Source organism: Anolis sagrei, chromosome 5, assembly GCF_037176765.1.
Source record: "Anolis sagrei isolate rAnoSag1 chromosome 5, rAnoSag1.mat, whole genome shotgun sequence".
Lineage (NCBI taxonomy): Eukaryota > Metazoa > Chordata > Lepidosauria > Squamata > Dactyloidae > Anolis > Anolis sagrei.
This window is the reverse complement of record NC_090025.1, coordinates 142652938-142680242: the sequence shown is the minus strand read 5'-3', so window position 1 is coordinate 142680242 and position 27305 is coordinate 142652938. Positions and strand designations below refer to the sequence as shown.

Here is a 27305-nt window from a genome sequence, read left to right as displayed (position 1 = left end):
ATAGAGAACACGTTTTCTTAAATCCTTATCCAAGATAGAACGCATGGGGCTTGTAATATAATAATAGCTCTGAGTACCCCAATCCCTAACGAATTTCTGTGAATGGCTGCAGTCCTGGAATAGGAGTTGTGAAGTTTTATTCAGATCAATTTTCGTAGTGAAGTCAGCATATATTGCCTGAGCTCTGATCCCTATCCCAATATTTAGGATGCTTCCTATAAACTGCAAGGGGAATGAATCAATATGTTGGCATTTTCTCTTCCCTTCTTCAATGAATATCCTATCCTTTCATTTTTCAGCTCTTCACTAGTGCAAACAACTGATAGGCGCAAGGTGTGTCTTACTTTTTATGTCTTGAGACTCTTTTTTTCCTACCTTTCTAGAGCCTCAACAGTCATGAATATTCTATGCCTCTTGAAAGCTCACGTGTTCTTGCCAAGCAATTTAGGACATTTAAAAATACATTCTTTCTTTTTAACCTACAAAAAATGTGTGTATTTCTATGTTTGGGATGACCCTGTTTTGCCTCAAAACAGTCAAGCGCTCAAATAATTGTGTCTGCTCTGAAAAGAAACAATACCTAGATATGCATTGAAACCACAGTACAAATTTGACCTTAATTATGAATAAACTGCACATGCTGTTTTACAGACAACATATATTTGTAAACTTGTTCATGCAAAAGTAGTGTGAACAACAGGAAACGTTTTACCCCCACATCTTTAAAAAGGACATTTACTTGTGTCTGCATTTTTAAATGGTGAGCAAGTCCTCCGCATAATAAGGATTACAAAGTTTCTTTTGATCTGCCAGCCAAAATCATTTTATGTAGCTGAAACAAAAAGATGAAAGTTATACAAAACAGTATTCTTATATCATGAAAAAAATAATAAAGAAAAATCAGGGTCACAAATTTTTAAACTTTTAATCCTAAACATTACAGGGCAAATGGATGCTGGAATCTATTTCCATACATCATGCATTTTAATGCCTTTTATTTCTATTTAATGTGTGTCCAAATCCACTAAAACATGAGTGGCTTACAACTTTTGAGTTATGGAAGTGTATATTCTGGAATAAATGCTACAAAAGCAACAATGGGAAAAAGCCAAACGGTCTCCATAAAAGTAAATTTGAACATTGTGAAGTTTAGATACTTTCTTTTTTTAAAAACTTGTCAATTCAGTGCATCATATGGTTCAAATTCATGGTCCCTGTTTTGAACAAATGTTTAACTAGTGTCCATTGATTCCAAATTAGTAGATGATGAATCTTTTTGGATACTTTCAAAAATGGCGGCAAGCTCAGGATTAGAGCTTATTTGTGACTGAAATTCGCTCATCAGAGGACTCTTTTCTGCTTCTGGAATGGTTAATAACGCCGCCACGGCTCTCATGGCAGAACGCTTCAGTTCATCTTGCTTTTCAAATTCCTGTTTCACAGAATTTGCTTTTACCTGTTTCATTAAAAAAAGGTAAAATTCAGTAAGTTTAACATACAAACCAAATCATGAAATCAATGAGAGAGATATTCAAACTGATGTACATATTCTAGACCAGGCATCCTCAAACTGCGGCCCTCCAGTTGTTTGGTTCCCCCAAAGGAGCAGGGCCTTCTCAGTGGTGGCCCCTCACCTGTGGAACTCACTCCCGGGGGAAATCAGGGCATCAACATCCCTTCTTGCCTTCAGGAGGAAGGTAAAGACGTGGTTGTGGGACCAGGCCTTTGGGCAACCTGACAATTAGATATGGAAACCAGATAGATAGGACTGAAAGGACTGACAATTGTGGAATTGAAATTTAAACTAGGAGATTGTGAAACACTGACCGTCAATGAGGTTTGTATTACTTTTATGGTTGTTTTTGCCTATAATAATTATTGTTTTCTGTTAATTGTTGTTATTGCTAGTATTGCTGTTTTGCTAACTGATGTTATTGTCTTTTGCTGTTATGTGATGCAGGCATCGAATTGTGCCTTGCTTTTGTAAGCCGCCCTGAGTCCTCCCCAGGGTGAGAAGGGCGGGGTAGAAGCAACCGAAATAAATAAATAAATAAACTCCCAGAATTTCTGACCATTGAAGAAGCTGGCTATGGCTTCTGGGAGTTGGAAGCACAAACAGCTGAAGGTCCGCAGTTTGAGGATGCCTGTTCTAGACAGTATGCATGTGTAATAAGTAATGGCACAACACTAATTTTCATAATCCCATATAAAAATCTATTAACAAATTAAAATTTTACATGGTAGTATCCACTAGCTCAGGCCTGCACAACATATGGCCCTCCAATGGCCAGGAATTCTGGGAGTTGGAGACCAAAACTGCTGGATGGGCTCAGGTTGCTCAGGTCGACATTAGCTCATAGAAAAGATGCCTAGAAAATAAAATGCTAATATTCTTTCCAGTACAGAGGTCACTCATATTGAAGTGCCATTTTACATACACAAAAATATTTAATTAGAAACAAGATTCTTTCTTTCTTTTTGCTCCTAGCAATGTAAGTAGAGATTTTAGTAATGCACCAATCAGTGAATAAAAGTTTAAGAAGATAATATATAGAAAAGAGATTTTATTTAAACAAAAGAAGCATTAAACAAATTAAAAGAAAGTCAAATATTACCTTAGTTGTACATGTAGCTCTCAAAGGTTCAACCAGTCTATCCAGCCTCTGCAATACTGCACTTGGACATAGCGTAGACAGTCTTACCAGCATTAAAAATGTTAGCATCTGGTTAGGGAGAACGAAAATATGAATAAATAAGCCATGCAAGATGTTGCAGTATAGATTACTCCAGCCATTACATGACCTCTACCCACTGGTTTTCTTTGTCAAATCTTCTTCTGCATTCTAAATAATTCCTAGTTTATGTTGGGCACCATTTTACAGTATTTGGGTGAGAAACGTAGTCGTGTCTAATGCCAGCTACAATAAATCCTTCCACTTGTTTGATCGTACTATTTGGAAGAGCTCACCTCCTTAAAATGTGTGGAGGGCATTTTTAAAACTCACCAGTGAACCAGGTTATAACCCATTCAGTTCATTCCAGAGCAGTGGTTCCCAACCTTGTTTTAACCAGGGCCCACTTGACCAGGGACCATGCTCCAATATTATTACCAAAATGGTTATGAATGCTTAGATTTGGTGTGGTTATTTGGGGTGCCGATACATAAAAGTGCATCAGATAGACCATACCAGCTCAAGTTTCTGATACAGAACATGCCATCCAGTAGTTGCCATCTGCTCGCTCACAGAAAACCGTATTTAATAAGCCTTGGCACTATAAGAGGGTTTCATGAGCCCGGTCACTCTTGTTGCAACGGTGTAGTAACAATGAGGTCAGGGACCATATTTTAATACTTGCAGACCACTGGTGGTCCATGGACCACAAGTTGGGAACCACTGTTCTAAAGCCTTTTGTATCTATATGTCACTTCCTTCTATTCTAGTAACTCAATCTTCTTACCAGATGTTTCCCAAATTAGTCAACATTAATGTGTGACTGATTCCTTATGGGGCTATTCGCCACACACCCCAGATTTTTTTAAAAATATTTGTGTACCTCTTTATTTGCAAACATGCACTGAATCAGTTGGAATCGGATCATTATCCTTTACAAGTTAATTTGTTATCCTTTATCTGTCTAGAAAAAAATCAGCAGAAAGAGGAAAATAACAAAAGCTTAAAGTTCTTGCAAGTATTTCTTGAGAAAACAAATGCCTTATGTCTTAGGGCAGTATAAAATATTGAAAAAGCTTTCTTCTTAAAGCTTGTATCAGGTTATGTGTTTTTCTTTATTTCAGCCATAAAGCTTGGGATGACACATCTTTTATCAGAAAATATGCTGACAGTACAAATGTTACATAAAACATTTAGCCATTGTTATAGAAACCACTGCATTTGGATGTAGTGAAAATGTATACATATCAGAACATGTACAAGATAAAGAGCTAACCTTAATATCATAGTGATCCTTCAAGCCATCTTCAACATGGTTTAAGAATTCAAAGATGTCTAGTCTATCCAGACAACTATCCAGAAGAGTGTACATGCATTCAAAAGCTGCCTTCCTAATATCAAGACCATCATCAACTGTATGCTTAAAAGGTCCCATTTCCACCTGCAAATAAAATCAGCAACACTCAGTAGGTTTAAATGCAGTTGGCAATTAATGCTTTCCATAAATTAACATTTGACCATACAAAAATGTAAGGTTTTAAAACTTAGGATAAAATTAACCCATTCATATTTCAAAGTGAGCGTGCAGTTGTATCCAGAAAATGATTAAGATATGCATTGGTATCTTGGTATCCCAGGACCTCATGTGGATACCGAAATCTGTGAATATTCAAGTCCCATTATATATAATGGCATAGTAAATGGAGAATATAAAATGGCAAAATCAAAATTTGCTTTTTGAAATTTTTTCTCTCGAATATTTTCAAGCTGTGGATGGTTGAATCCGTGGATGCAGAATCCATGGCTGTGTATATTTTAAGCATCCAGTTAGTCAGCTTCGCTCACAATATTTATAAGCTGGAATGATTGTGAGTCTAAGAAATAAGACTTATCTTCACACTCAAGGGAAAAATTGGAAAGTGGTCATCAAATCTAAACAGACAGTTAGGTTAAAGTATTCTATTGGGAGTGCCTTGATTCCATTTTTTGTTTATACAATTCCCTGGTTTCAGTTGAATCTGTTTTAATGTGGAATTCAACTTGAAGAAACAAGTAATTTTTCTTTCCAGCCAGGTGTTTTCCAAATTTGCCGCAGTGGACTCTCCATGGCTCATTTTCATTACTCTGTGTGTGTGTGTGTGGGGGGGGGGGGGGGGGGGGGAGATATGTAATAACTTTAGATTGCACTGTTGGGCAACACTGATGTAATGCAGGCAGAGTGAAACACCCAAGTTACTCATTTTGTCTATTCAGGTTCTTTATTGCTTTAGGTACTTTGTAAAATTAAGGAACTTGTTTTATTGCATCGAAGATGGCGATGATTTCTCTGGTCATTTGTCCACAATATCAGAGGGTTTTAAAAACATATACACAGTTTACATACCTCTCTTATTAACTCTTTTCGGACTTTTGTTTCGTTATAAAGATGTGGAAGCACGGTATCTAGAAGGTCCCTTATAAGTGAAGGCTTATTGTGTGCCGCTGAATTAAATGTTACCAGAGCTACTCGTCTCACGTTAAGATCTGGATCTTCCAATGTTTTGAGAAAGTCACCTACAATCATAAAAATGTGATTAACATATGCTTTCATTCACTATTTGTCATGGATGAAAGCTAAAGATAAAGGCACACAAGCAACTTTGTGCTTTTCCTTCCCTGTTCCAGGCCTGGTATTCACGTAATTCTGGCTTCTAGTGTTGTTTATGACAGACTATGATTTATTCCTTACTATATTCATTTTCAGAATGTCAGCTTTAAATATCTGAGGAAGTAGAATTAGTCCATGAAAGAGTATGCTACCAACTTCGTTCTCTCAAGGTCTAAGATGCTAGAACAGAGGCGTCAAATTCATGAGCCTCCAGATGTTTGGCCCTCCACTCCCAGAAGCCCTAACCAGTTTGTTCAAAGGCCAGGAATTCTGGAAGCTGAAATCCAGAACATCTGAAAGGCAACAAGTTTGACACCAGTGTGCTAGAAGAGTTCTTTGCATATAGTAATTTTAAATATGTTGATTAATTTTTAAATTATAGTTCTAAGCCACAGATTTGTTGGAGCATAGCTGCGGGAAAAAGCATTTCACAGAGTGAGCACCATCACATTGAACAGGGCAATGCAGCAGTCTAACTCCACAGATACCAAAAGCCTGGATCATTTAAATCACGATACTTTTGTAATGAATAACTACAATGGGCATATCAAAGGCAGTAAGGTACTTCAAATTACAGGGACCTGAAGCAAAGGCAGATTAAAACTATGCCTGAGTTCTGCATTTAATTCTCCAAAAGCAGTACACCAAGAAAAGGAAGTCTATTATAACAGATATAGGAAACTCCCAAAAAGTCTCCATCTTTATTTCAACTGAAAGCAAATACTGTCAAAGGCTTCAACCTGGCCATGAGGAAAGAGGAAAATATGAACCCTAATTTTTGTCCAATATCTTCTTGCTGTGTACATCACAATAAACCAAGTTTGACTATGCATATCAAAGTGGCATTCTCTTTGCCTTTGCTTTGTTCCATGATCTTTTGTAAGGCGATGATACATTCATAAATTACGAGGTGGATTTCAGGGGAAGCATGAGAAGAACTTCCTCATGCATCTGGATGCAAGCCATTTCTACTAAAAACAGACAGAAATTACAATTCCAATCTGACCTTTGTACAATTAATTTCTACAGCGATTTCATTTAACTGAAGATCTGCTCTACCATCAATTCCCCCCCCCCCAAATCCTATTATCCATGAATCTCTATATGAATTCGTTTCAACAGAATTCAAAAGATTCATGTAAATTCTTTTTATATCACATTTTCCTGAAGCTGCTGTATTACACACTTCTTAATGAATCACCACATTCAGCTTTGTTTTGATTGGTCACAGGCCTGGATGCTACTCCAAAATATATCATTCTTCCAATCACAAAAGACAGAGACTTCCAAACTGAGTACCATTTAACTTCACAGGAAAAACACATTAACTGCAATGATTCCATTACTTTACTTTAAAAGCAACATTAATAACTAAAACTTAATTCTCTCCTTGTTATCAACTTCATAAATTTTCCATTCCACTTTCTTTCTGGTGGCAGCAGCATTTGCTGTCTTATATTAATATTACGCACTGCTATGACATACAAGAAAACTGTATAAAAATGATGCTAGTAAACAGATTTCCGGAACAGATGAAAACATCCTTGGATCTTTTTCTAACTTCACAAATCTTACATAATCTTAGTCACCAACAAATTCATGTTTTTTTCCCCACTGAACTTTATACAGATGAAATCTACATATGTCATGATAAGGTGGGATGATCTGCTGTTGGCAAAATGAACAAAATTCAACTGTGCCATGAAATAATGCTGTACTTTGCTTTAAAACAAAGCAATACCAAAAGTGCATGTTATATTTTACAACTAAATTATTTTTTCTTCCCTACTCAATTTTGGTGGTGGTATCTAACAGCTCCAAAAACAGCATAGAATTTGCTAACAGACAGCATAGAATTTGAAGGAAAAACATGCCCTCCTCGAAGCTATTGCACTTTTACTCACCTATACAATTCTTTAATAAAGGATCTATGGGTTGAGGATGATCAGAAATGGTGAACTTCACAGCAGTGACTACTGAACTTCGAGCATATGATGATCCTAATAGGAAAGGATTAAAAGTAAATGATTGTGTTCAATTTCCTCAACCTAACATTATAAAAATGCAATTAATTAACTAATAATTTTGCTTATAATGAAGGAACTAGCTACTTAAGCTCGCTCAAGTGGCATATACCATTGAATGGCATATGACTGTGACACTATCCCATCTTTAAAAAACTGAAACCCATTGCATTTTCAGAAAGTTTCTTATCTTTTATGAGGATGAAAAGGCTATTGAAAAAAAAAACAAGTCTAAAGTACCTCTTGATCTCATAAGCTAAGTTCTATGGAGCATAGGCCTACATTAATTATGTTTAGGAGATTCTCCCTTCTCTGAGCTGAGCAACTTCTTAATCATTTCAGAATACCCGTATCTCTTATTTTTCCATGTTTTCAAACCCTTTGTGTATTTTTTTTTGTCACATTCAATCCTGCTAATTACTCGATGTTGCTCTTTGGTGTTTTAATAATTTTATATTAGTTTTACTCAATTTCCCAATAAGCTGCCCTAGAATATGTTGAATTGTGAGATACAAAATTGATAAATAAGGTTTGTGCCTGTCATATATCATCAAGTAAGAATGAGAAGAACATGCAACAAACAATGAACAACCAGACAGAAATGCTTCCCACCAGCTTGATCTCAAAAGATCCTTTCTGTCATCCCAAGTGACAAGTGAACACTATTAGATTATCATCATGTAATATATTTTGCACTCAAAACATAATACTTATACATGTCTTAAAATACTTTCATTAGACAATTAATTTGTTCCTTCTACAACATATCAACATTTGATTTTAAATACTTTCAAGAGGAATTATTGTAGCAGTCTGACACTTTTCTTTGAGGGCTTGGGGGAAGGAAGACTTTTGTGTGCTGTTTTGTTTATATTAATAGGCATGCTTCCAATAAATTTTATTTTTACTTTTAATTATGTATTTTAAAATTTTGGTATGGTCTCTCTTGAGCTCCAGACTACAAAAATGTAATTCTAATGTAATTATACATTGTTTTAAAAGTTGAAATATTCTGATCTTTTTCTTAATCACAAAGCTGATGTTCACTACTACAGTCTATAGTTATTAGAACCGATAGGACTATTCTGAAAAAGGGAAACAACTGGTTGGCAGTCAAAATAGTACATAAAGATATGAATGTCTACTAACCGGATGCCAAATATCCTTTGAGACGTGGAAGTAGAGTTTCCGGGTCTATTAATGTAAGCTTCCCCAAGCATTCAGCAACAACATTCCTAGTACCCTCTTCTGCACACTCACAGTGTTTCAGGAGCAAAGACCAGATGTTCTCCACATATGGTTTTAGACCTTGAACTGATGCAGAGCTAATTATCTCCTTCAAGGAATGCAGCAGGAGGTATTGCCTTTTAGGCTGGCTGGTTATTTCTTGTAAGACAAATGGAAGGTATTCAGGAAGATTGCCGACACTGATGCTGCCCAATGCATAAGAAGCTGCAGACTTCACTTCTTCGCTAGGAGAGGAGAATGCTTCGAGTATCACAGATTTTAGCTCTATTTGCCCACTTAGGTCAATATGATGTCCAACTTCCCCAAGAGAAAGCAAAGCTAAAAGACGAATGGAATCTGTAGATCTTGAGTTCTTGACATCCTGAATAAATTGACCTACTACTGCTGGTCCCTCTTTGGGGCATGCTCGGGTAAGAGCAGCTACACATTTGGCAATGGAATAATAAGACTGCTTATGAGTAAGTGCTGTACTCTGAGAATACACTGGCCCTGTTAGCATGCGCAATAAGTCCATATATCCCAAATTACTTGTTCCAGTTACAACCAGAGCTTGGAAAAATTCTAGCATGGCACTAAGTGCTCCACCCTGCAAAAGTGGTGACCTCACTAGCCCAATAAGTTCATTCAGTATGGACCCACTGATTTTCGAGAGAGAGGAAGGATAAACTTTAGCTAGTGTGGTCAAAAAGCTGATGGCCATTTGTGAGACATGCATATCACTCTCACTAATAAGAGGTGGAAGCTCATCTAAGACAGCATCAATCATAGCAGCTGTCAAACTGTCACTGTAGTTTTTGATTAAAATGTCTAAAGCAGCAAGTGTCCCAAGTTTCAAAGCACGCTGGTTCTTTCTGAGGAAGGATGCAAGAATAGGAACACCTTCTCCTAGAATTGGCCTTAGATCTATCTTCAGAGGAGAACCAGCTATAAGAGTCAAAGCCTTCACAGTGGTCAACCGCGTGATCTCATTTTTCAGTCTCTCTAAGAAGATCTGAAGTGTACTAGGTAAATCAGAGCCAAGATTGTCACCAAGACTGCAAATGATTTGACCCATACAGGAGATTGCCCTCTCTTTTACTTCCTGATCAATATCAGCAGCTTTCAGTCTCTTGATTGTACAAGTAAACAAATCTTTGATATAAGGAGTGGCATCAAAAGAAGAAGGCTGATCCAGAGGGCGAATGACCTTCACAAGCTGTTGAGTAACCAGAAGTGCTTCTGATGTTATTTTATAAAATGGGTCTCCAACACATGCGACAACAGGAGGCACCAAGGCCTGAACATGAGGATGGAAAACTTGGGGAGCGTGATTACAGAGGATCACATACAAACACGATAAAGCATCTATCTTCAGATTAGAGGAACTTGATTTGTCATTCAGCGAAAAAATTATGCCTGAAAAACAAATGCAGAGTTAATAAGTATCATCTGAGATCTAAAATGTGTTTGGGTTATATAATTGGTAACATCTGATTTAGACTAAGCACAGATCAATATTTTTCCAAACTTACACAAAATCAGCAGAGATGTAAGAAAGGGCAATCTGATGACATATCATAACCATAAAAATATATTTTTCATACCTGGAACAAGTACAGGAACATGTTGCGTGAGAGCACCAGGTAAAACATTGACCAATTCAGTTAGCATGTTAAAACAACACTGCCGAGTCTTCACACTTTTTTCCTTCATTTGTTTGTGCAAGGCTTTAACGATGTTGGGAACCTGTAATTAATATATACTCATTATACAATGTGGCAATGCTTTGAATACATAAACCTGCAAATTATGTATGGATGGCTCTTAAATATATATGGTGAAACAGATCAAAGGTGCATTTTGTTAGCATTCCATTTTCATAGTCTCATGGTCAGGAATATTTATGTATTTGGCTGTAAAAAGAGCCCAAAAACTGATAGCAAAAATCTCTCTGAACAAGGCCTGAACAAAAGCTCATTGTTAACACCATCTATACTGAAAGCTATGTATTTATATCAGGGGACTGATAACACCACAGCCTAAGTAGAAGTAATAAAATTGTATACTGCTTTGAGATTAAAAATCAATTTTCTTATATTCAACCCAACAGATATAATATTTTGTGCTGCAACATTCTGACATTTCATTCACTCACCTGACTTTGGAGCATTGTTAAAGGCGTCTCTCCTTGTTCCATTGCATCAGGATCACAAAGCCAACTCTGCACAGGTCGGGTTTGTTTCAAAAGAGAGAGGTAGGCATGGAATACATCTGCTTTTACATTCTCCTCTCGTTCCTTGAATCTACCAATTAAAGCAGGAGATACTGTCTTGTAGAACTCAGGTAGCATTTCATGCCGGGTACTGACTACAGCATCCAAGCATTTTGCAGCTGCACGTCTAACCTTCCAGCTCATGTCATCATCATCACTATATTCATCATCACTCCCTTAAAAAGAACAGAAGGACATTATAAAATAATTACAATTAATGATCACAACTTACAGATTGCCTACGTTATTATTTATACAATTAAAATACATTGTATCACATCCTGCCCTGAAGTCCTTGAATGTAGAATATCTATATTTCAATATTGGTGGTGATTACTGAATCTAAATACTGCTGCAACTGCAACTTCCAGCAGCTCTAATCAGCATATGGATTTTATGCCCTGCCGGGGACTGGGCGGGGTTACCGCCAAAATTTGAAAAGTTTAAACTAGAGAAGTTTCCGTTCGCATTCACAGAGACCACGAAGACAATCAGCAGTTCTATGGCAAATTCATATTTAGATATTCAAGATAGCTTTCATGGTAATATGACTGAAAAAAGTAGATTTTACAACAAATGAGTTCTGACAGAAAATAATTTATAAAAAGGAAAATAAGGAAAATAACTTAAGACCCTTGCACTTGTGTTGGAATACGGAGAAACTCACTTGTAGTGAATTGCTCCTTGTGCCTTCCCAAGAGTGTATACATACATAAGAAATAATAATAATAATAATAATAATAATAATAGTAATAATAATCTTTATTTATTCCCCGCCACCGTCTCCCCAACGGGAACTCGAGGTGGCTTACATGAGGCCAAGCCCAGACAAGATATTACAGCAAAATAAAACCAAAAACATAAGCAACAAGCAACAGCATCATAATTACATAAAAACATATGAATAAAATAACAATATAACATTACAATAAACACAATGACAATGACAATGGGTGGGCCACATATACAGAATAAAATGTTAAAAAACTCAAATGAGATAAGAAGAGGAGCAAGTTATTTGCAAGAGGGAACTCATAAAAAACACAGGATTGTGGAACCAGACTTTCCCGGGGGTGGGGGTGTACTCCAGTGACCGAAGTGCTGAGGGGAGCGGTGGTGTCATGTTATAAACAATATAACGGCTACTTTGTACTTTATATATTTTGAGTTCTCCCTACCGGTCTTAATTGGTAAGAGGAAAATTAAAATGGGGCTAGAGTACCTCTTCCTAAATAAAATTTCAGCTATCATATTCTGGAAATCACCTTATAACTGCAATTGAATGTGCTATATTTAGCACCTTGAAAAGTTTATTCTCCACTGAGCATACCTTGATCATCATCATCTCCACCATCAGCATCCATAGCATTCTCATCTTCATCCTCATCATCATAATTGTAATTGGGATCATAGGTAAGGTACTTAAGACAAATGTTTATAATAGTAGTGACATGAGGATAAACTTCTTTAGGACATCTGCAGAATAAGATTAACAATAATTAAGTAACTACTGAAGAAAAGCTATTACAGTGCAGGTCTACTTGAAACAATTGTGTCCATGAACAAAGTACTATATTGAGGAAAGGTGTTAAGAACACAAAATTTTCAAACAATTATTTTTAGATTGCATATGTTTAGCAGTATTGAAATTATCAAAGCAAGAAGCAAGCTAAAATTTAGCCCAATGACAAACACTCAAAGAATGAAGCAATTTCATAGGAAATGATTTGGGGCTTTTTCTACTTTACTCTAGTTTCACGAAATCTAGATTCCATTGTCATTATCTTTTATATTTTAGAGATAACCACTAAAACCCAAGCGCACCTAGGACAACCTTACCTCCTAACAAAAGATTCAAATGCTTGAATGCAATATTCTCGAAGTTCATCGTCATCTATATTGCAAAATTTTACTACCAAAGGTATAATTTTCTCCAGGTATTCACCTGATAGCAAAAAAAAAGAGGAAATAATCATTTACATGAAGCATTTAATATGAAAAATAATAAGATTTCAATAACACGTAGATTTATTTACCTATTCTATGACCTGCTTGCCTACTGATGGCAGCAATACACTGTATATAGGTCCTAGTTGTTGACATGGAATCATTTTTAGAAAGCTCTGTCAACAGATGCTCAATAAGATCAACAAACACTATGTTGCCACAACTCATTACAAGATGACCAAGAGCAATGATGGTTCTTTTTCTCACAGCAAGCCTTGGACTAGTCAGCTGAGGAAGCAGACAGGTCAGAATAGAAGGATGGAAGTTAACGAGCAGTCCTCCTTGCCTTAAACAGATAAAAATTAATTCAGAGAACACAGTAAATATAAAAATTATGTTGCCCAGGTGTTTCTATCATACATTTTTCTCTAAGTGTATGTACACTTCCAAATATTTTTCCTAGTAACACTTAAGCTATCTTTGCTCTATCCAATACCCTCCCTCCTCTCAATGACTGAAAACAGGAGCAAATAACATACACTAATAACTTTGTACTCATGCACATTTATAAACTCTTCAACAAAAAAGTCTTAGACATGTAAATGCCAGATAAAAACTACTTGAAATAATTAGTAAGCTCCTATATGCTTAAAATAAACTGCTTCTGATTTACAGTGCTATTGTTGAGTGCCATAATCATTATTTTAAGACATTAATAATTTTAATGGTACTTTTATTTCTAACAACTGAACTATAACAATGCTATATTATTTTGTTGTTATCTGAATTGTTCTATATCAACTTGAGAGGATTTTGTCTAGAAAGCTGGCCTAAATATGATTATAAAACAAACGCACTCGGCAGTTTGTAGAATGACTCAATATCAATTTCTTTAATATACATGTTTACCTGCTCAGCATATCAGCCATAATGTCCAAGGCCTCTAACTGAACAGATACATCTTCTTGCTTGGCAATTGCACTAGTGAGACGACCAGTGATCTTTTTACAAACATTAGCTGCTAATGCAGAACCTACAAATATGACAGCACACAATGTTTGGTCAGCAAATGTCAACATACACTCTCACAAAGAACCTGCATCAAACTATATTAGTTTTTACATAATTTTTCAAAATACATATGTTTTTCTGTGATAATTTATGAGAAGGCTGAAAGATAATTCTGGAGAAGGACATTCTGATTATTTTCTAAGAATCTGTAACTTCAAAAGACACAATCCTGCAAACTGATGACACACATACACTATAATCCAGTAGGAGCAATTTCTGTTTGAAATTCCAAGCAGAAACAACAACTACAAAATTATTCAGAAAAAGTGCAAAAGAAAAGCATCTCATGAAAATGATTTTCTTTTCTTTTTTTACAGCTTCAACCTACAACAAAATGCTGCACTGCAGAATGTTCCCGATAGATTAATCTACTTCATTTCCCATCTTTTCCTCTTCAGGAAGTCTACATTCTACATTAGCTGAGCAGTCTCCGGCTATTTGGTTATCGTTATTGTAATTAAATGCCTAAACACATTGTCCTAGCAAGCAAATATCTCATCTCTAGGAATTTGGAAAGTGTCGTTATATAGTGTAATGTAAGCAAGAGCATTCACTTTCAAAATGTAAACAGAAAGAGTTATATTTATGGTACAACATCAACTGTAAGATGTTTCTCAGACATCAGGAGAAAAGTACATTCATGTATTAAACTAACCATATTATGTCTACTGCATCCTAAAATGAAAAGCCAATAAAATTAACATTAAAATCAGGATAGAAATGAATACATATGCTGTTATAGATTTCTTCAGACCTGGAGTCAAGCTGTTCAATTAACTTATTTCCATTAATTTTGGGTGTTTTTTTTAAGTATTCTCACAAATAGGACAGTTATGTACATAAGCTTTAATGGACATTTCCCCTTGAACTGGCAATTCCTATTTCAATTACATGGGGCAATACAGCTCTGTGCAAATAACCACTGACCTCAATAAGAGGAAAATGGCAACAAAATTGTGCATGCCTTAAAGTCGAAAATAATTTTGAAGAAAGAAAGTGTTAATCAGATGAGCAGCTAGCATTAATATAACAGATAAACAAGAGAACAGGAATGGAATGAAGCCAAAGAGCTAAAAACCTACGAGAATAAAGATTTCATACACTTATCTAGTTCAGAGGCAGATGAAATATAAAATAGCTGGATTAAAGCACTAAAGGCCTACTGAATTACTATAGGCTATTTTCTTTGAGAAACATCATGTTATAGTGCAAGGACAACTATATTCCAAACTACAGGTAGAAAAGTAACCAGGGGGATAGGGTGAGCAGTTTACAACCTGCATGCTTCCACCATAAATTCAGGACCATGCTGTACAACAAACTACTATCACACAACACTATATACAGGGTTAGTCAAAATGCATAGGCCAATCTGCCATTCAATTGAATGGCAGATTGGCCTATGCATTTTGACTAACCCTGTATTTAATCTTAAGCAAGGACAATATGTGGGTCAGATTTAGCTCCTGAAATCTTCTTGCTTGCTTTCTCCTCAAACACCTATGCTAGAAATTACATCAGAGAATAAAAGCACTTAGTACCAGTGATTACCATTTTCCTATCCCATTATTTTTGGAATGATCAGGTAGCATTTTAAATTTCAGTAAAATAATCCTCAGTATTGCTTAAAACTGTGTTTCAACTTCTGTTCATTAACCAAATCAAACAAGAAAGCAATAACACAAAGAAAAAGAGGAAGAGTTACCACTGGAAGCAGGAGGAAGTTCTCCAATGACTGTTTTAAGGCCAATGCTTGAAATATCACGAAGCTGCTCTTTATCAGAAAGCATATTCGTACAAAGGGTATCTACAATCGTCTCCACTTGGTATTCTTTCACTTTACTCACTAATGGCCCGAGGCTGTAAGAAAACCCACAAAAAAATTGACTGGAACTTAAAGATGAATGAAAATCACACCTAAGCATTTACTTATTCATACTGACAATTACAATGAGGGCTAAACATCAGTACAGATATAAGCTTACTTGCACCAAATTAAATAAAAAGCTTTCAGATCTAACTGTGTTTGATTGCAGTATCTATTTTATGATGTTATCTTAATTGAACATACAATTAATTTTAGAGAACTGACAATTTTAAAAACGATACGCATGTTCATAAAAAATATTCAGCAGCTAAAAGTTTAAAAGCATATCAAGTTAGAAGCTTTTTACAACACAGAATACATATGCTGCAGAAACTATCACCACCTGTTGGAGAAACGGTTGTCTGATTGGGTCAACTCATACTCTTTTAGAAATAGGTTAAGCTGAAGTTATGCTGAAATACCTTGATATTTTACAAGCAAAAAATGAAAGAACTGTACACATAAAGATTCATTGTCACACTGTGGAATTTAATCTGGAAGAGCTCTTGTTGTTTATGTAAACAAACTCCATACCTAAAATCCTTTCTGAAGAAATGATTTTCCTCACAATTTACAAAATTCTGAAAGACGTTCATGAATAAAGGAAAAACATATAAGCAGAAATTATCTCATAAAACAAAACAAAACCCTAACAGTTGAAGCAGTGAAACTAGGGCAACTGTGGCCCTCCATATGTTCCTGGACTGCGACTTCCATCAGCTGTAGCGAGAATAGACAGTAATTTGGGATGACCGAAGCTGTAGCCTAATAATTTCTAAAAGGCCAGAATTGACCGCTTTAGATAGACTAGGATATAATGGTGCATACTGATACTTTTAAGAATTAAATTTAAATTGCAGTGGGGGGGGGGGGGGGGAGAGAAAGTGACAATTGCAATGGCACTATAACACTTGTTAGTATTACACAGAAGGTAGTACAGCAAACACCCCTTTTTAATGCCTTTAACGTGAAATCTTTATGATGAGGCAATTCTAAACGAAACACAAGATAGTGCCAAAAGTTGAGACTCACAATTCAGATAGCTCTCAGTGAGCACAATGGAGTATAGCAGAGGACAACTATGAGTAGTAGAGTGTGTTATGACAGAGCTGGAGACAAGCTGAAATGACATTCAGCTCTTGATGTGCTCAGCCATGAAAGGAAAATCTGAAGTAGCACAACCCAAATTACAAGTCATTGGAATGTGAGAAGCATGAATCAAGAGAAGCTGGACACAATAAAACAAACTGAAAGTAAAAATATTTAAATACTTTGTGGAGGGGGTGGGATAAAAGTGGGCCATTTTGAGTCAGATAATCATGGTGTTTTACTCAGGAAAGGAAAAAATAAGAAGAAATGGAACAGCATTAATAATGAGAAAAGCAGTCTAGGATTACAATACAAAGTATGACTAAATCATAGCAATAAAGCTTCTGGTAATACCCATGAATATAAACTTAAATCAAGTTTATGATCCAACTACAGAGGCAGAAGAAAAAGAAACTGAACAATTGTATGCTGGAGTCCAAGAGCAAACAGCTCACATCCCAAAAAAGGACTTCTTGCTAATCATAAATGGTTGGAATGCCAAAGCAAGAAACGAATGAAGAACCAAATCATAGGAAAATTTGGCTTAGCATCAGTGACTGAATTTTGTGAGATCCATCCCCTCCGCAAAGACAAAATCAGGAGCAGACTGTGGCACAGACCATAAACTAAAAAATAGAAGAAAGCTAAAGAAAAACACTAAACAAACCATTATGCCAATATACAACTTGTAGAATATAATGTGAAATTGGAATATAATGTGAAAAATGCAAGAAAGAGGTGCTCAACATTCTACAACTAAGATTATTAACATATATGAAATGAGAAATGCCAGATGTCCCAAAATAAGCAAGAGGCTCTAGATATCATGTTGCAAGCATATGTTGGGTAATTTCATGCAGCACAGAAAAATGACCAAATTTATTTACATAACCTTGAAGCAGACACTGAAACAGTTCAAGATTTCCAATGTTTGGCTTAGTCACTAAACAAAATTGAAACTGCAGTCAAGAAATCAGAAAAAGGCTAGACCTTGGAAGAGTAGCTATAAATGAACTAGACAAGAGGCTGAAGTGTAAGCATTTATCACTAAATACTAAAGTTAAGCTCATCCATACCACTGTATTTCCATTGTTTATGTATGGCTGTGAAATATGGACAGTGAAGAAAGTTGATAGGAAGGAAATCATCTAATGAGATGTAGTACTGGAGAAGTGTGCTATGGATACCATGGACAGCTATAGAGAGAAATGAGTACTAAAGCAAACTAAGCCTGGACTCCCCATAGTAGTCAAAACGACTACACTAAGGTTGCCATACTTGAACATATCATGACAAGTAATAGAAATCCCAGATGTACAGACTCAGTCAAAGCACGCTTGGCTCTGAATCTGCAAGATTTGGCAGTCTTTTATTTATGGATTTCCTATAAATCAAAGAACCTCATGGTGGTTAATAATGAACTACAGTTGGGTGTCTGCTCTATGCAATAAGCACATTACACAAAATTAAAACCAATAAGGTATATGACCCTAGTGTTAAATCAAACTACACTACTCTTCATAATGGGAATTATTTTTTCTTCCCATACAGAAAATAATTCTGGAGATTTTCCATGGTTTTTAAAAATTGAAGTGCATGGAAGTCAGGGCCAAGTAGTCAACTGTTGTATCCTAACGGTAGAAAGCTCTCAAGTACACAACCAAAATACAATATTTTGCGTAATAAACATACAAGTATACATGAAAACAAATCCTTGGGGTGATTTCTCCACTATTTATGAATCTATTCTGATTCTGTTTTTAAGAATTACACCAGCAAAAATGCCAAGAAAGCATTGTTTTTATGTACAAAAGTAAACAAAGTACTGATAGTTTTGAGTAATCATACATATAAATGATGAATATAATTTTTTAACTAAAGATAGGACTTTTATGCAACCTAAATGTTTTCAAATATTACACTGATTACATTCAAAGAAAATGTTATTGCCACTGTCACAGCCAATGGCAGTAAAAAAAAGGAAATAAAAACTTTACATGTAATCATAGGGGTGGTATCAATATATATGTACAGCACACACAAACAGGTCTGTCTATAATAATGTGTATCCTAGATAAAGTAACTGATTTAGCTTTCAAACAAGAACCATGTTCAGGTAAATATATGTGCCACTGGTGATCTTCAAAGATATGTGGAAGGCTGGAACACAAATCTCTGAATGCCTTTTGCTAATCCTTGGAATATGCATAAGGGAAAACGTGACAGATACTTAAGAAACTGTTTATTATGTAGAATGAGGAAATACAGGATCATTTTTTCTCTAAGGGTTATTTAAGTTAAACGAAGCAGGTTTAGAACAGAGCTGCTCAGAGAACTGGTTCATGGTCCAGTGTTAGTCTGTACTAATATAGTAATGATGTCTTGAGGTGGAATTTGCTGTTCTAACATCACATACCATATTTTTAAGCAACACTGGTTTAAAACAAGCATCAAGTAGCATACCAAAGAATTAAACACAAAGCACTTTCTATTTTTTCATATATATGATCACATCAGTGTATAAGTAATAAAATTTAGTAAGATTTATACATACCATTTGACAGCTAAATTTTGCACTTCACCATTTTTATCTTCCAACAACTTCAAAATCATTTTCACAACCTTCCTTTCACTGTCATCATCTAGCTTGATAGAATCTTTCTGTAGCTCAGTCATCAAGTCATTTGTTGCCATGAACCTATGAAATCAAGTCAATTCTTTTAGTATACTGTGGCTTTACACCACAAACTATACAACAGATGTCTACTATTCATCTTCAAATCTATTTACAAAATATTATTAAATTAGGATATCTTTAATTATAATATGTGCTACACTAGAATGCAAATAATAGTTCCCAGACAACTGTTTTATTAACATATTGTATAGAAAATTTAAGAAGGAAAATACACAATAATTTGATGGTACAGTAATATATATATGGACACAAATATGTTGGCCTCAGTGCATTATTCAAAAGCATATGCCACAGTAACCTTAACAACACTAAGGAGATCTGGGTAGAACTTAAATAGAAATATTTGTGAATACTGACCAAAATACAATTACTAGCCCCAATTAAATTACTCCAATAGAGCTAGTATTTTTGTAAATGTTAAGTTATAATCCAGTTACTGATTCAATGGGTCTACTTTAGCTGCAATCTGCATTTGAATTTATTTATTTATATTCTGCCTTCCTTAACTTTAGGACTCAAGATGGAATGAATTTCTTTTCATTTTAGTGTATTTGACCCTTAAAAATTAGGGTACATTTTTTCTGTTCTAGTTCGTATTCACAGACTTTCTGTAAACATTAAAAAGCATCAATATTGTAGTACTGTTTGAGTTCTCTAAGGTCAGAGAGATGAAGCACAGCTGCTCCACCTGAACTGTTCTATTCCCAATCACGTGATTTTTTATTCCAGTCCCAACTGCTCTGTAAAATGAATGCTGGCTCTTGCTGAACTGGTTTTGTTTGATTTTAACTGAATGTATTTGAATGCATCAATTACATTTTTGAGCATTTATGACCAGCTCTCAGAATCTTGGATGAAGAGTGGAAAATAAATCAATTGTTAAATGAATGCACAAATAATAGCAAAAAAGGAAAGGGAAGAAGCTAGTTTGACACTCAGGTAATATGAGAAGTGGCACATTACAAGGCTGAATAGGTCTGGAGAAATTATCATCTTTTCGTTTTAAACACAGAATGCCAAGCAAGGACTTGAATCCACATTTGAAGTATGAATACCCAGTATTACATACTAGTATTAACGGGTAATTTGCATTATAAAAGACAATCAAACCAGATTAAGAGGCCTTCAACACACATATATGCACATATGTATCCTGACTGCAACTAATCTACTAAATCTACCGCATCCCTAGCCAAAGGATTCAACCCTTCATAGCTTAAAAATATAAATTACAAACATAAAAACTCAAAAGGAAAACTTTAATTTTGCCATTTATATAAATAACAATTTTACTACGCCATTGTATTTAATGGAACTTAAGCATCCACAGATTTTAGTATTCATGGGAGTTCCTGCAACCAAACCCCAGTAGATAGCATGGGCCTATTGTATTCCAAATTGGGGGAAATAAATGATTACTGTTGAAAATTGTATCATTTTAAACAACTACACTGTACCTTTTCCTCTAAGATAATGACAAGGTTATAGTCTTGACAGTTACAACTTTCAATAACAGCTGAGGAGCATAGTAAATTGGGGGTGCTCTATTATGTCACATTTGAAATGTGTTTATAGAGTATTAAAAAGATATTGAAAGTAACTTTCCTCCAGTAACATAACCATTACAACTAAAAGCTGTATTTCCCAAAACTATGGTTGTTCAATAGTGTATTAAAAGCATCTTATGAAGTAATTATATAGTACATTATCTTCAGCATATATAGTGCGGTGCATTAGCAGATACTTCTTTCATTTACTTACATACTCTTCTAATGTCTGGTCTACTAAAAATGCAGTAGTACACCAATGACACCTACTACAGAACACTGCTCCTTAAACTGTGGGTCCTGATCCAAAGTGAGATTCTCTTTACTCAGTGTTGGGGGGGGGGGGGTCACAGTAATTGGCAATAGTGGATCCTGCAAGAAATTCTTCAGATATACTCCATAAAAGGGAAATCAACCTGTTTAGTAAGCCCTGCAAATGTTGGTTTATTATCAGCAAATGTTTGGTTTTCATATCTATTCTATATAATAACACATTTTATTTATTACCTGCCTCTGATGGCTCGAGGTGGATACAACAAAGTCAAACACATACGAACATAAAATAAATACAATAATTACATAGATAAAACCACAACCTCACAGTCAGTTAAAAGGTCTTCTGGTTTACGGTCACCACTTGGGTTCTGGCTGTTTGGAGTAAGTGTCTGCCAAAGGTCTTAGGATTGTTCAGGAGAAGGCGATCCTGTAGGTAACCTGGACTCAAAGTACACTGGGCTTTAAAGGTCAAAATCAACACTTTCTATGTTGCCCAGAAACTAATTGGCAACCAATGAAGTGACTTCAATATGGATGTAATATGGTCACTCCTAGATGTTTCTGTAACCAATCTGGCTGTCATGTTTTGAATTAACTGGAGTTTCTGAACTTGAAATAAAGGTAACCCAATGTACAACAAGAAGTCCAACACTGGGGTTCCCAGCATGTGCACTACCATTTTTAGGCCTCCTAATTCTAACGGGTGCAGCTGGAATATCAGCCGAAGTGGGTAGAAAGCACTCCTCTCCCCTCTCTCTATTGTGTTTGTTTGTTTTTATATATATATATATATACACACACACACACACACACACAGTGTTCCCTCACTGCTTTGCTGTTTGCTTTTAGCAGACTTGCTGTTCCACAGGTTTTTGAAAATATTAATAAAAAATATTAAATATTTACGTCCAGTGGAGGCCAGGGACCTCGGAAGTGTAGTGGCCTAAGGCACGGTGGGGAAGGCCTGCCGCCCTGCCCTGCTGCTGACTGCATGGATCAGGAGGCTCTGAGGAGGCCAGGGAGGCAGGCAGGTGCCCTTGGGATGGGCCGGGAAGTGGGTAAGGAAGTGTGGGTAAGAAAATAATATATAAAATAATGTAGAAATATTAAAATTAATATGGCGCCCCTACTTCACAGATTTTCACTTATTGCGGGTGGTCCTGGAACGTAACCCCTGCGATAAGTGAGGGAACACTGTGTGTGTTTGTGAGTATATATATATTATCTGGGGTTATGTAATAATTTCTTAGAGGAGAAAGGGGTCTCGAGTGGAAAAAGTATAAGAAGCCCTGCTGTAGAAAACCTATCTCTTCTGGCAGACCTACCCAATCCATTTTAAACAGTGAATTTTAACTTTACGTGTTGTTAGTATTAATATTAAACTTTGTTCTGTGTATTTAACATATGCATTTTAATAGTATTATATTTAATCTGTGTATTTTAACCATGTTGTACCCCATCTAAAACCATGAGATACAGGTTGTTGTTATTATTATTGTTATTATTTCTGCTGCAATCCAATGCAGTGTCTTTGGTCCTAAACAGCTGCCATAGCTCCATTGGTAGTGTGCTTTCAGGCACAATTCAAAAGTGCAGGTTATGACATATGAAGTATTATATAGACTATTCCTTTATACAGGCTACCTGTGTTTGGAAAAGCACTTCGTACATCAGTTGGGGACATGGAAGAGAATATTTGTTGTGCCTGGTCCTGGGAACAGAGACCTCCTTCTCAGAGAATCAAGACTGGTACTCTCCTGGTTATCCTTCCACGGGAAAGTGCTTGCTTCAGTGACTTTTAAAGAGATAACTGTTCATGGGGAAAGGGCGTTAAATAATATACTGCACTGTTTATATCCCCCCCCTTTTCCAGTGGGCATACTTTTATTTGCTTTTAATTCTATTAATAATTTAATTATATTTTAAAATATAATAATGAGGAAGGGAAAGGACTTACAAACGCCTAGCATAGATGTGAGGCATTTTCCACACTATCTAGGCTATAATGTGGACTGTGTGTTTTTTTACTGCAATTTATCCTACTAGCATTAGCTAATTTGAGCACAACACGATGGGGAAAATAATAAAATAGTAGCTCAAGACTACACCCACATTATCTTCATGTTCCATTTTACAGTTCCTATACACAGACTCTCTTTTTAGAGTTAATTATCACTAAGCATAATTTAATTTGTGCCATGCTTTTCTCTTGATATGCGATCCAAAGTATCTCACAATGAGTTAAAAAATACAGTTAGAACAGTGAATAATAGACATGTAAAACAACTGAACAATCATATTAAAAACATTGCTTTAAAAAGTTTTTAAAAGCCAGTTTAAAATACAACAGTAATAATAATGAAAATGGAGGTGCAATGCACACTCTTTAAAACTCCTTCTGAAACAGACAGTGAGTACTCAAAAGTGTGGATGCAGAAGAGTAGGAAATGCCATAGTCTGGGAGCAGCCAGCGAGAAGGCCATGTTCTCTTCAAAAGTCCTTAGGTGGGGGAACTGAGAGAAAACTTCCTCAATTATTTTAAAATTCAGACAGGCTGATATAATCTGAGTCCAAGAAGTATAGAATTGTATAGGTCATAACCACTACTTTCAACTGTGCCAGGTTATTTCAGTCATAGCCTTAATGCTAATCTTAGTTTGCTTTAAACAATGCTTCAATTAGGGTTCAAAGTTGGTTTTTTTTTTTAAAAAAAAACATTTTATTATGTTATAAACACAAATCAATAAGCCAAATTCCAAGTATTACATGTATAAATCCTGAGTAATTCAAAAAAAATTAAAGACATTATATCTGACTGGCATTAACATTTGTGCAAATAAAAAAGATTAGGACAAGTAAATAGTTTAGTTCTTGCAGGAGAAAGAAAAGCAAGATAGGCATTCTTAAACCCATTGAATATATGGAAAGGGGAGTTTCATCTTAATTAAAGGGCTCATAATAGTAAGACAAATGCTAGTGGAAGTGGAATTCCATTTTTAGATAGTGCTTCCAACTAGCCAGTATTTATTTTCACAATGAGACTGACTATTATTTCAATACTTCAGTCATCAAATTAGGACAAGAGTCCTGGACAAGACAAGGGGGGCACAGGGATGAAATAAAATAAAAGAGGGGGAGGAAAAATGCATAATTATAAGAATGTTGAACTTATATATCATATATTATGTATCATAATTGTTATACACACTTTATTACATGCACAAAACTCTTAAAATATTACATAAAATTGTTTGCAGGCTGTGTGTATGAAGTGTGTGTGCGTGAAACAAATGTATTTCATTTGTTTATACATCTCATTATGTATTGACATGCAAATACAAGTACAGGAAGTCCACAAGTTACGAATAAAATAAATTCTGTAGGTTTGTTCTTAAGTTGAATTTGTATGTAAATTGGAACTGGTACATTTTTTTGAGTGTACCCTCATTCATTCACATTCACACACACACAAAGCTTTTGATAGCATAGGGGAAGGGTTAACACCCCTACATCATTTGTTTTGCTGCCTGTGCCCCTTTTCAAAAGATTTTACCTCACTTTCATCCCTGTGACAACTGGATCTTGAAAAATACGGTTTGTTGCAGAAACAAGGATTGGTGTGAAACCTTCAGTGTAAGTAAAACTTTACTTCTATCTACATCTCCCCAGGGGGTTTCAGGGTGGCTCACAACATAAAAGGTAAAGATGAAATGCCATAAAAATACAACAATAAATTAAACATAAATTTGTATTCCGCCCTATCTCCCCGAGTGGACTCAGGGCAGATTCCAACAAACAAAAGGCAAACATTCAACAACTTGACAAGACCATCAATTCAAATACAAGTACAATAACCTGACCAAGTCTCAAAATAAATCAACAAATGCAGATAAGTGATACAAAACATTCAACAGTAAGCCAGTCATGTGAAAAGCAATAATTAAAAATTACACAATGTCAATAAAAACAGAGTTAAAAGGTCCAGTACAGACCCCTTTTCCCATAACTCTTTCAGGAGTAAACATCCTCCTTGAGGGATAAATATCTCTCACTTCCTGTTATCTCACACCCATTCTTAACTATGAGTCATTTGTAAGTCGGATGTTTGTAACTCGGGGACTGCCTATATTCCAAAATACTTCTGGTCCCAGGCATTTCAGATAAGACATACTCAACCAGTACTTCAAATTACCTGATCAAGGAAGAGTCTGGTAGGGAGCATCTACACTGCAGAATTAATGCAGTTTAACACCACTTTACCTGCCGTGGCTCAATGCTAAGCAATCATAGGAGTTTTACCATGATGTTGCTGCTGGCTCGCCAAGCTACTATTCTCAAGACTCTAGAACTTGTGGGCTGTGGACCACCAATGAGCTGCAAGGATGAAAATCTGGTCCACAAGCCTCCTTCCTCTTAATTTTATTTCTGCTCCTTTTGTGCCGCCTGCCACTACTTATTTATTTATTTATTTATTAGATGCACTTATTGACCGCCATTCTCAGCCCTTACGGGACTATGGCATATGTTATTATTATTATTATTAACTTTATCTGTACCCTGCTAGCATCTCCCGAAGGACTTGATGCGACTTACAAAGGCCAAGGCCTCAAACACAACATAACAATACAAAACCTAAAACAAATTAAAAACAATTAAAGCAATATTAAACAACGAGCAATAAACAATACATCAAGTACTGTATCAGAAACTAGAACTGATAGGGTTTATCCAATGCAATTTTCTGAATCTGGCCCCTGGTCAAAAAATGGTTGGGAACAGCTGCTCTATAGCATTGGCCAGGGCTGTTAAAGAGATGTCAAGCTGCATTCATTCTGTAGTACAGACATACCTTACCAGATATTGCCTTATGTTTTTTGTTACTGTATTGTAATGCATTTCTGGGCTTGCCTCATATAAGCCGCCCCGAGTCCCCTTTGGGGAGATGGTGGCAGGGTATAAACATTATTATTATTATTATTATTCGGGTTCGAGAAAGGCGGAGTAGAAATATCTTATGCTTCAACACCTCTTATACAGGTAGTCTGCAGGTAATATTATGCATAATATTTGCAATAATTTTGAACGTGGAATAAAGTTTGTAGCTGGAGACATGGGCGCAGCCAATGAGCGAGGAAACGCCGGGTGCATTAAAGCTGGGAACCGACTCGCCCTTCTGCCGCGTGGAGGCCGAAGACAGCTTGGGCGGGGCAGAAGGCCCTGAGGGCGGGGAGCGAGGAGAGGCCGCGGCCTGCCCCGCGAAAGGGAAAGCCCTGGGCGCTTGGAGGGGAGGGAAAGGCCGGCCTCTCACCTGAAGTCCTTGTCACTCGACGTCATTTTTTCCAGCAGGTTGGAGATGTGGTACGAGGCGCTCGCCATGTCGAGGAGGGTCCCGCTGAGGGCCGCGTCTCGCCGGCTCCGCGTCGCCCAGGGCGGAAGGAGGCGAAGGAGGGCTCGGTCTGGCGAGGCCTTGGGCTGAAGCGGGGGTGGGACTCAGGGAAGGAAGGAAAGAGGGAGGCTCAGCGTCCGTGCCCGGAGGAGGTCACTCTCATCGCAGGCGAGCCGGGCAAAGGGAAAGCAATAGGAAGGAAGGAGAGGCCTCCTCGTGCCGCCGCTCCCCTCACTCACAGGGGAATGGAGGAGGACCCGAGACCTCGCCGTCCGTTGCCTCGCGAGGTCAAAGTTCAAGGAGGCCCTCGCGCGAACAACGCGCCGACGTCGCTCGCTCCGTCGCCACCTCCCATTGGCCTGCGCCGCTTCTGCGTGGGCGGGCGGGTTCCCGTGACGTCACGACGCGCGCGGCGTAGAGCGTGCGCGAGGAGGGACGGTTAGTAAGCAGGAACGTGAGGGGGGGGGAGGGAGGCTAAAAGCCTCATTCGAAGGAAAGAAGGGGCGGGGCAGGGAAACACCTCTCTTCCCGGCATGCAATGCTTTCGGGGATTAGGGTTCCAAGGGGAGGCTTAGGAAGGGA

The 27305-nt window shown here is 36.7% G+C and overlaps 1 protein-coding gene across 1 annotated transcript; it reads right to left on the bottom strand.

Annotated features, from left to right (window-relative positions):
- Nucleotides 1–641: 641 nt before the first annotated feature.
- On the bottom strand, nt 642–27082 carry CAND1 (cullin associated and neddylation dissociated 1). The gene is made up of 15 exons (XM_060777494.2): nt 26646–27082; nt 19371–19514; nt 15566–15720; nt 13699–13822; nt 12879–13135; nt 12682–12787; nt 12173–12318; nt 10726–11018; nt 10175–10316; nt 8493–9986; nt 7224–7319; nt 5056–5225; nt 3949–4113; nt 2616–2723; nt 642–1456 (listed from the first exon to the last, which is right to left on the bottom strand). Exons 1-15 carry the CDS (start codon nt 26711–26713, stop codon nt 1232–1234), a joined length of 3693 nt encoding a protein of 1230 aa, XP_060633477.1. The 5' UTR covers nt 26714–27082; the 3' UTR covers nt 642–1231.
- Nucleotides 27083–27305: the final 223 nt, after the last annotated feature.

What these genes read in the sequence shown, in the direction of transcription:
- CAND1 (XM_060777494.2), bottom strand. Translation starts at nt 26,713, where the DNA reads ATGGCGAGCGCCTCGTACCACATCTCCAACCTGCTGGAAAAAATGACG. An exon ending in ATGGCTGATATGCTGAGCAG is followed by an intron (nt 13,136 to 13,698) that starts GTAAACATGTAT and finishes TATCTGTTTAAG; the next exon opens with GCAAGGAGGACTGCTCGTTA. An exon ending in CAAAGGATATTTGGCATCCG is followed by an intron (nt 7,320 to 8,492) that starts GTTAGTAGACAT and finishes CTTTCCTATTAG; the next exon opens with GATCATCATATGCTCGAAGT.